General features: G+C 40.7%; 2 protein-coding genes across 2 annotated transcripts in view; both read right to left on the bottom strand.

Moving 5' to 3' along the window:
- Positions 1 to 10,832, bottom strand: part of LOC141803941 (apolipoprotein D-like) — a 337,954-nt gene that overhangs the window by 213,067 nt on the left and 114,055 nt on the right. The window lies entirely within an intron of this gene.
- ackr4a (atypical chemokine receptor 4a) lies at positions 1,338 to 6,416 on the bottom strand. The gene is made up of 2 exons (XM_074689195.1): positions 6,300 to 6,416; positions 1,338 to 2,565 (listed from the first exon to the last, which is right to left on the bottom strand). Exon 2 carries the CDS (start codon positions 2,562 to 2,564, stop codon positions 1,461 to 1,463), a length of 1,104 nt encoding a protein of 367 aa, XP_074545296.1. The 5' UTR covers position 2,565; positions 6,300 to 6,416; the 3' UTR covers positions 1,338 to 1,460.

Genomic DNA, 10,832 nt, shown 5'->3' with positions numbered 1-10,832 from the left:
GGAAGTAAAAAGGACAGAGCTGCTCCTCATTTACTCTTTCAGTCTGTAATATCTGTTTTTCCTCATAAAGTTTCACATAGAGGATAAAGTTCAGTTACCCTCTTTGCTCTGTGTGGGAAGATGAAAGGGTTAAATGTTTCTCAGAAAGTTTCCTTCCCATGTAAAACCAAAAACAACAATTTAGAGGGCAGTGTGAATAAAATTTTCCACAAATCAATACAGACTCAAGAAAAAACAACCCCACCCACACTTTGAGACAGGGGTAGAGCAGAGATTCTGCACTTTGCCTTTACTTTCTGATTTAAATGTGCAAGAGAAGCATCTGGGTGTTAAAATGCAGCAAAATGAGAGTGGAGCTGTCCCTCAGCCTGTTGGGAATTTGAATGCTTTTCAACTTTTTTGAATTCATCAAGTTTTGGTTAAAGTTTGACATTATTGTTGAATGACACGCTATGATCTGCTTTCCTGCAATTACATTATCTGATTTTGGCATGCCAAGACACGTTTTAGGATATCATAGCCATAGCTAGTATGTGTTTAATAGAATTCCCAAGTTAAACCTCTGAGAGCAATAAGCTAAAGTCACTTAAAGAGGGGGTAGTCTGCGCCCCCATATTTTTAACATGGATTAAAAGTATCAACAAAATGCAGGTATGTTGTAGACATCCCCAAATCTGTCTGCAAACTACCAAAAAAAAGCTTTACCCATAACTCAGTCCTCCAGACAGCTAGCCAATCAGAGGGAAGGGGGTCTGTGGAGTGGGGAGTCTTAAAGAGAGAGTAGCCAAAAAAAACATTTCAGATGGAGGCTGAAACAACAGTTTTCTTTAACACCAGAGTGAGAAAAACTGGGATTTTCCTTGAGATTTAAATCATGTAAAGGAGTTTTTGATCAAACAGCAGTTTTTGTCTCAGCCATAGACTCTATAAAACATGGATCTTGTCTCTGTAATGACAACAGATTAATCCCAAAGCCTATTGTCAGTGTTTGCCATAATGGAAATAGGTTGTTTTGAATTGTTAGACCAGATAATCTTTTTTGAAACCAAGCTTTTTGATGTAAACATCAGCCTTTTTCACTGGGTGGTGCAGAGTTTTTGCTGCTGGCCTCAAGTGGACACTTAAGGAACTGCACATTCAAGATTCTAATTAACATAACAATCCGCTCTCCATGTGTTTAATCTCAAGCTGTGGATAAACCCACTTATTAGCGGAAACACTGAAACAAACAAAGAAATTCAAATGTTCATTTATTACTCATCAGATAGAAAGAGAAATTTTATTTTTTGTTTGAAGCAAAGACAAGTTTATTAATGACATAACTTTGAATTGTCAGGGAAAGGAAACAAAAAGCGTCTGTGTTTGACTAAGTGATAAATATTTACAAGTTCATGGCTTCCACAGATGCTGCAGTCCTGTGGTTTATAACGCAGCTGTCGCTGTGGAGCGCTCTGTGTGACTCAAATGGAGAATGTGTTTGTCTCTTGGGATGCACTGTGGGAATTAAATGACATCTCCACTCCTTCTTCCACTGCAGGGTTCTCCCTTCTCCTCCTCCTCCTCCTCTCCCCAAATTTCTTCGCCACTTTCATCATGTGCTGCTTGAAGGACGACCCCATGAAGGCGTAGAGGATGGGGTTGAGGCAGCAGTGAGTGAGCGCTAAGCTCTCGGTCACCTGTGCCGCCTGATCCAACACTTTACTGGTCTCACAGTGTGTCACTAAGACATAAGCTGAGTCCATTGCTCGGTACACCTTCAGCACGTTGTACGGCAGCTGGGTGACCACGAAAACTCCGACGACAATCAGGAGAACACGCAGAGCTTTCCACTTTTTGCCTCTACTCTCAACAGGGAGGCTCTTTAGCGTCCAGCCCACGCTGCAGTAGCACACCACCATGATGATGAGAGGAAGCAGGAACCCCAGCAACACCTCTAACATCTCCAGCACAGCTTTCCCGCCTCTCGCCATCGATGGCGGGTAGACAGCCATACACACGCTCCTGTTGGACATCCATCGTACTTCTGAGAGAATCAGATCAGGAAGACCGAGCAAGAAAGCCGTCGCCCAAACCAGCAGACACACCTTGCAGCAGTGTCTCCTGGTGAACCTCCCCAGCAGCCCTCTTTGCTCTCTTCCCTGCGCTCTAGCTAACGCTAAGTAGCGATCCAGGCTGATGCAGGCCAGCAGCAGCATGCAGCAGGTGAAGTTAACCGTGTAGCAGGCTGAAACAATCTTACACACCCCCTCCCCGAGCTCCCAGCCTCTCGCCGCGTCAGCAGCCCAGAAAGGCAGCGTGAAGAGCAGCAGCAGGTCGGCCACGGCCAAGTGCGTCAGGAAGGCGTCTGTCATGGTCTTGAGGCGTTTGTGGTACGCGTAGACGGCCACGACTAACGCGTTCCCTGCCAGTCCGACCACGAGGCACACGGTGTACATGATGGGGAGGAAGACGGCAGCGAAGGAGCGGACGTCCTCCTTCTTACAGAGGGCGGGGTAGTCATCATAGCTGAAGTTGAAGCTTATGTTTTCGTGGTAGTAGTAGTCGGACTCCTCGGACGGATCCATGCTGTGAGAGAAGACATTTGGAGTAAGCAGAGAGTTTGAGGTAAGATAACTCACTCTATTTTATGTTTGTTAAGTGAAAAGTGTTTACATTTCATAAAATGTATTTTTGTTTTGTCCATTTTCTTATGAGCAGGTTTATAAAAACAGAGACAATTGTAGGTTGAAGGATCTATAAGATAATTTCTCTCGTTACTCCTCTCTCTGTAGGTGAAGATGAACCTGCGAAAACATGCCTAAGACTTGTTTGTTTGTCCTGGGCTTCTATACAAACCTGTTACGGGAACATGATGAACTATGCGGAAGAGGACTCACTGCCTCCGCAGATATGGAGAAATAAGGTAAAGAAAATACAAAGATTCCTCCTTGTCATATGCAAACTGAGCCTTCTTCATTTTCATTGTCTCTATGACATCACTCATCTGTTTCTGATATAGAGTTTTGAAGCCTATCGTCTCTTGCTTGGCACACATTATAGGATTCTTCAAACCTTCACACTTTTGGAAAGCACACACTTGACAATAACAGAAGACAGATTGCATAAGATTTATCTCCTCTGATCTTAAAGTGTGTGGTGTGCACTCCGGAGGACAGCACACACTGATCAATTCTTCAGCAGAGCTTCAGTGTCTTCACGCTCAATATTCCAAATCTCATGTTGTAAAATCTGACTTCAGTGTAAACAAACATTACAGACAAATGGGAAAAGCAATGATGGTTGTTTTTGGCCTCTAAAATTTCAGGGAAAAAAAACAATCATGGAAAAAGTCATGTAGGATATGGGCTGTATGAATAACAATGCGAGATGGAGGGAAGTAGAGTCATCACAAGTATTACAGACAAGGGGCAACATCTGGTTAGTGAAAATGAAGCCTAAGCGGAAGTGCTAAAAGTCACTGTCAGTCGAGAATCCACTTGAGGCTGGCTGCAGAAAGACCGGAAGTCACGTACACACCTAGCCATAAAAACTGACTTTGATGGCATTAAAAAACACATTCACAGCCTGGTTAAAAAAAATGGTTTGGGTCTAAAAAGCTGATTTCACTATGGGCACACACTGTACGGTAAGTGAATTTTTTTCTGGCTCTGTGGTTTAGAAGTTGTTAGGATAGTTTGATTTTTCAATCAGAGGTCACCTGACCGCTGGGTGGCCTGTAGCCACTTGAAGAAAAATTCACAGCCAGCGCCATAGCGAATGTGGCTGCGTCCACTGATTGGCTTCATTTCATGGTTTCAGGAACAGACGGATGACTTTGTGGAGGCTACGTCCATGTTTTATACAGTCTATGGTTACAGATGGATTTCTGACTTCCTCTTTGGTCAGTCAGCTGAGTCAGCTTGCATCTTAATTGGCTTTGGCACGTGACATTACACGCTGTACCTGCTCAGCTCCTCTTGGAGCGCCCCACACACTACAGGATTTTTAGTTGCAAAAGATAAACATGTTCATTATCTACGATCTCTCAATCAGAGGCAGGACTAAATCCTACTTAAGACACTCCATACCACATGGAAATCACACTCGATGTCATTTGCAGACATCAAACAATTGGGCCTTTGCTGGCTTTGTTCATAAAGGGGAGATCAGACAAAAATAAGCCCGATTATCCTGTAGTGTGTACCCGCCTTTAGGACGATGTAAAAAGGCCTTTAGTCTCTTTCCAAGCAGCCAATGGCAAATCAGCCATGCCCTTATATGGACAAAACTAAGTTTAATAACCAGTTGTAACCCCTCCCTATATTCTGTTAATATGCTTATTAATGTATCTAAAACATACAACTTTTGAATGGGTAAGTATGGGGTTTCTGGTATTTCTGCAGCCAGCCTCTAGTGGACGTTTGATGAACTACAATTCAACAATTAGCACTCCCACCTCCTAAGTTTTAAACGGAGGTTGCCACTTACGAGAAAAGGATAAGTGCTGCTGCTCCCTGTCTGGTTTTGGTATTTCTTTGGTATGAGGTTTTAAATTTCTCCAACCGATAAAACAAACCAGAGGAAAATCCCAGCCACGTCCAAGTTCTTTGAGTTTTTACTCTGATTTTTTTTTTCATTTTCCAGCCCTGTTGAGGCTTGTGCATTCACATTACTTTTACATTTCTCTTCAGCAAAATCAGACAAGTTAGCGTCCTGTGATGCCATTCTGAATCTCAAAGAGAAACTGTAATTTGTAGTGGACGGGAAAAGCACATGCAGCTGTCAAAAAGTCTTGGTCCACTGACGCCAAAGAGTGAAACTGAGAAGAGACAGTTCTGTGTTTCAGAGCGTTTCAGCTTCTATATGACTTTAAAAAGCAGCTTACTGTTTTCACATTGTAGTTTTGAATGCCTGTAGCTGTGGTGGGATAGGTGACAACAATATGAGATTATCAGCATCACGTTGCAGAAACCATCAGGGGCTCTAAGAGACGCTGATTTGTCTTAAAGTATCAGAGAAGCAGAGCAGAAGCAGAAGTCAATCAGGAAGTGATTAACCGGGTGTGGTAATGTCATGGCCAGAAGTCACATTTTTGATGTCTAATTCTTGTAACTCAAGATGAGTCATCAGAAGTATTTTTATACATTAAGGAAGAGGAAAAGGCAGATTGATTTAATGAAAAAATGAGGCATTTCTTTCAGTTGATGAATTATAAAAGCTTTAACGGTGTGTTTCAGTTTACTTCATCGTCTCAGTCCTGTCTCTGTGTTCTTGCTGTTGATTGGCTGAGTGTCTTAAATGCCAGAAGTGATAGAGAAGGAATGACAGTCAGGTGTATTGACTTTAAAACCAACTGTATTTGATATTCTTATAACATTTCTGCGCTCTGAAAGCAGCTGTTTCAACTCTTCACTTCAGCTTGATAACATCTTTGTTTACTCCTCATGTCAACACGTGGACGTCATCGTGTCCTGGCCTGAACCACTCCTCTCTGTTTGTAGTTCAAGTGCAAAGGGCAGCTTTGGAAAGAGCGAATCTTATTAACTATCAGCTCCTGGGATTTTCCAACTGCACTAGCCAACACACCCAAGATAAAGTCCAGTTGAATAATATTCCTTACAGATTAAGTGTCAGAGGCTGCAGCTCACAGACGAGCTGGGCTGCTTTCACAGGGACACAGGATGAGATTAAAGCTGTGAAATGATGCAGAAAGGGCAAAAGTTGGTGCATAAAATAGAAATATTCAGGGTTAGAAATGATTCTTCTCAATCCAGATCCTGATGCTGCCATAAAACATCCCGACATATTTCCCTCATATCGCCCCCTAATGGAGATTTTCATTGGTCAGAAAAGAGAGTTTGCTGACGTTTACAGCACATTACAGTGCAGAAAAACTGACCACTTATCATCTGGTATCAAGAGACACCTGAGGGACAGGTGAGCTTTGATTTCATCAGTCTTTGATAATGACCATGGTTAGAAAATAATGTTTGGTCAATTTCACAAAATCAAATTTAGCCCTTTTGAAGAAAAAAATTATGACATCCCTGCTTGGTAACTTCATGTTGCTTGCAGTATATTTCTACATTTCTTTTACTTTTCAGCCTAAACTAAGAGTAAAAATCTTAAAATACACACTTTTCACCCAAAAGACTAAAATACCTGCAGATATAAGTTACTCTGGCAAACTCCGATGTGCTCCTACATCTAAAGATACCCACTGATGTTCACACACATTCTGTAAAATAACAGTACATGGAGACTTATGTCTGAAACAATCAGATTCAACACAGTAAAGAAACAAGCTCCAAGATCCTTACCTTCAGTTAGTGCTCCTCCTCAGCAGTCAGAGAGTCTGGGTTCATGGATTTAAGGAGACTGACTTTTGTAGCTGCTCCCTCACACACACACACACACACACACACATACTTACACACACATTGTAATCACACTTCTGGTAGAGAGGACACAGAGAACAGGAGAGGAAGAGAGAGGGGAGGAGACCCTCAGACTGAGTCAGAGCACATCCATCAGCTAGAGGACTTTATTGTCTGAATATTTTTAACCTAAACAAACTCAGACATGTTTACACCAAGACCACAACATTTCAGCATCAGAGCAAAAAGATAAACAAAAAAACACAAATATTGACTTTACAGAAGTTTTATGCCAAGAACATCCATAAAGAGACTTGTTCAATTTATACATTAAAATCCCTGCAGCTGAAACCTTCCATTACCAACAATACTGAAGTATTTCTTTTGCTGTAACATGCACAGACATGTTTGTGTAAAACGGTTCACATCCACACCCAGGTGAATAACCTGAGAGCAAAGTGAAACCACTGGAAGAACCTCTGTTGACAGTTTTAATGACACTTGAAGTGCTGCTCGGTCAGATAGTTAAAATGCAGCTTTAGGGTTTGTTTATGTGTAAGTTAACAGCTGGATGCCCCCTGCTGGTGAAAGAGCACGCTTTGCATAACAAAGAAGATAATCTCCAAATTTAGATAATAATTTCAAACAAAAAGAAAATTTCAAAACCTTCTTATTGCATTAGAAAAACATTTCCTGCATTCAGTTTATTATGCTTTCTTTATATAACTATGATTGCTATAGGATAATGAAAGTGAAGGGTCTTGTCTTCATGGCTGTGTCTCAATTCAGGGGCTGTAGCCTTTCGGAAGACCCGGTCTTTGTAGCCTACATAGACTGCAAAGGCCGAATTGAATTATGACAGCCTGGTCTACGAAGCATTTCCTGTTGGTCACCCCTTCACATCACACAGCGCTGCCCTCACCTGTCAGGCTTACATTACTTTCAAACACACATTAACCAAAACCTCACATTTAATACAGGATGTTATTTTACTTTTTTTTTTTACTTTGCATAATAATAATAATAATAATAATAATAATAATAATAATAATAATAATAATAATAATAATAATAATTATTATTATTATTATTATTATTATTATTATTATTATTATTATTATTATTATTATTATTATTATTATTATTATTTTCTTTATTGATAGAGTATAGAACCACCATTTAAGTGAGAGTAAGGCAACAACGTACATTTTCAACATCTAAACAAGTGCTGGGGGATGATAAATTTAAAAAAAAGTATAAAATAAAAGCTGCTGAAATGATTTGTCTTTTTTGAATACTCTGTAAAAAAATTAATAAAATAACACCAAGTTTGTTTTTTTTTCCCCTCGAGAATTTACATTTATGAACATATTTTTATTTAATAATGAGAAGATTTGTAAAGAACTGTTTTTCCTCAGTATGTTACTTAAAAAGAGCCCAAACCACACATTTTTACACAGTTAAACAAAAAAATTACTGATGTTTTAGAAATACAATCACATAGTTGTTGCCAGAATTTCTTCACATTTGGATAAATCAGGACTCCTTCTGGAGGAGGAGGGTGTGGTTAACTGTCAGGTGAGTGGTCATCCCCATGACTGTTTGTGTTTGTGTCATGAGTTTCATGGTGTTTACAAGGTTAAGATTCTGTAATTTTTTTGAGCTGTTAGAAGTTTCTGATAATTTTTGAAAAAATACTCTGCTGTTGATTAGTAGGTGGTATTATTGTGAGCAGTTTCTCTCAGGCGAGGCCACCGCCTGTCTTTATCTTTAAACAACAAAAGACCAAACCACTAGGCCATCCCTGCTCCGTCATGATTTATATCTATATCGTGATCCATTTATATCATGATACTGTTGTTATTGAGAAAATTGTGCTGTAAAATTCTTATATCGTGACAGCCCTCTCTTCAAATATTATCTTCTGTTACATTTTACCATCAAAAGACCATGTGAAGTTTTTTTGTTTTGTTTTTTAAGGAAACTCAACTTCAGCATGTGTATAAAAATTAGCAAAGATATTCAGTTTGTACACAGGGGGCGCCAAATTTACGATGAACAATAAGTATGTCACAGGAGCTTTAACTCAGATTTTACTCAATTGTTTATTTCACATTTTAAGGTTAAACCACGTTTGTTTTCCCATAATGTGTTTACAGGACATTATACACATTTTCTCTTTATCGCTAACAGACAACAATAACTCGAAATACAACGTTTTGACACAAGTTCATTCAATTAAAAAACAACCACCATAAAACAGTTGTAACACAGCAGCAGAAATCTACATGATGAGATACGAGTTATTTCATGGCTACCTGGGAGTAGCTAAGAGCTTAATTAAAGAATTAATAATCATTAAAAGTTTCCCGGCCTTCAGGAGAGACTAATAGATCTGGGACTCTGATTCTGAAAAGAGAGACACATCAGTGAACTGAAGAACTGGAAGCAAGAAGTTTAAGAAAAGAAAACACTCCATGACATGTTTTTGATTGTATTTCAAAAGGTGTAAATACTAACCTCACTTTGGTTGAATCAGTGAGGAACTTCTCCAGGTCTGTTTTGACGGGAGTCTAGGATGAGAAAAGAGGGAGTATGGAAACAAGTTGCTTATCAGGTCAGTATCAAAGCACTAAGTGCAGCATCATTTGTTAGTTGCGTTTGTTTTTTTAAGTGTTCACTTTACCTCCGTGGGACTGGGTAGAACAGGCTGTTCCTGTAAAAGAGCAAACACATGTTACTCTTCTTTCAGTCTCCTCATAAAGTAAACTCCAGATACACTCACTGGCCACTTTGCCTTCAGGCACACCTGTCCAACTGCTCGTCAACGCAAATTTCTAATCAGCCAATCACATGGCAGCAACTCAATGCATTTAGGCATGTAGACATGGTCAAGACGATCTGCTGCAGTTCAAACGGAGCATCAGAATGGGGAAGAAAGATGATTTAAGGGACTTTGAACATGACATGGCTGTTGGTCTGAGTATTTCAGAAACTGCTGATCTACTGGGATTTTAACCAACAACCATCTCTAGGGTTTACAGAGAATGGTCCCAAAAAGAGAAAATATCCAGTGAGCAGCAGTTCTGTGGGACAAAATGCCTTGTTGATGCCAGAGGTCAGAGGAGAATGGACAGACTGGTTGGAGCTGATAGAAAGGCAACAGTAACTCAAATAACCACTGGTTACAACCGAGGTCTGCAGAAGAGCATCTCTGAACACACAACACGTCCAACCTTGAGGCAGATGGGCTACAGCAGCAGAAGACCACACCGGGTGACCCTCCTGTCAGCTAAGAACAGGAAACTGAGGCTACAATTCACACAGCAACACCAAAACTGGACAATAGAAGATTGGAGAAACGTTGCCTGGTCTGATGAGTCTGGATTTCTGATCCACATTCAGATGGTAGGGTCAGAATTTGGTGTCAACAACATGAAAGCATGGATCCATCCTGCCTTGTATCAACGGTTCAGGCTGCTGCTGCTGGTGTAATGGTGTGGGGGATATTTTCTTGGCTCACTTTGGGCCCCTTAGTACCAACTGAGCATGGTTTAAAGTCCACAGCCTACCTGAGTATTGTTGCTGATCATGTCCAGCCCTTTATGAGCACAGTGTACCCATCTTCTGATGGCTACTTCCAGCAGGATAACGCTCCATGTCATAAAGCTGGAATCATCTCAGACTGCTTTCTTCAACATGACAATGAGTTCCCTGTACTCAAATGTCCTCCACAGTCCCCAGATCTCAATCCAATAGAGCACCTTTGGGATATGGTGGAACGGGAGATTCTCATCATGGATGTTCAGCCGACAAATCTGCAGCAACTGTGTGATGCTATCATGTCAATATGGACCAAACTCTCTGAGGAATGTTTCCAGGACCTTGTTGAATCTACGCCACCAAGGATTAAAGCAGCTCTGAAGGCAAAAGGGGGTCTATCCGATACTAGCAAGGTCTACCTAATAAAGTGACCAGTGAGTGTATTCTGTAGCTTTTAGATGGCTGAACTTACCTTGCCGAAGAGTCTACATGCACCTGGCATCCTCGAGCAGTGTGACATATATTGGGCCTGTGACAGAAACAGGAGGAATTCAGTTTATTTCAGCTCTGTCTCTTGGAAACATATCTGAACCTTTTGTTTTCTTCTTAATAGGCGTTTTTAAGGAGCTAGTCTTTATTTGTGTACAGACTGCTATGTGGAGTTTCTACAGAGCAGACAAACTGTACAATGTGTTTTTTTTTCAATCAAGTCAACAGAAAACAAAGCTATTTAAAAAAAAAAAAGAACCCAGGAGAACCAGGATCTTCTTACCGCAGCTGGCCCTTGATGACCAGCCGACCCCAGAGCGGCTGCATCAGCAGAAGTCAAGGTTGAGATGAGCAAACACACGAGCAGCAGCATAGTCCTGTCCATGACTGACAGTCTGAAGAGTTTGACACAGACACACGTCTTTTAAAGCTCACTGATATGTG

This window comes from Halichoeres trimaculatus, unplaced genomic scaffold, assembly GCF_033239565.1.
Source record: "Halichoeres trimaculatus isolate MK-OKI-2021-1 unplaced genomic scaffold, fHalTri1.1 fHalTri1_scaffold_15, whole genome shotgun sequence".
Classification (NCBI taxonomy): domain Eukaryota; kingdom Metazoa; phylum Chordata; class Actinopteri; order Labriformes; family Labridae; genus Halichoeres; species Halichoeres trimaculatus.
Note: the sequence above shows the minus strand (reverse complement) of the source record. Positions and strands in the feature narration are given on the sequence as shown.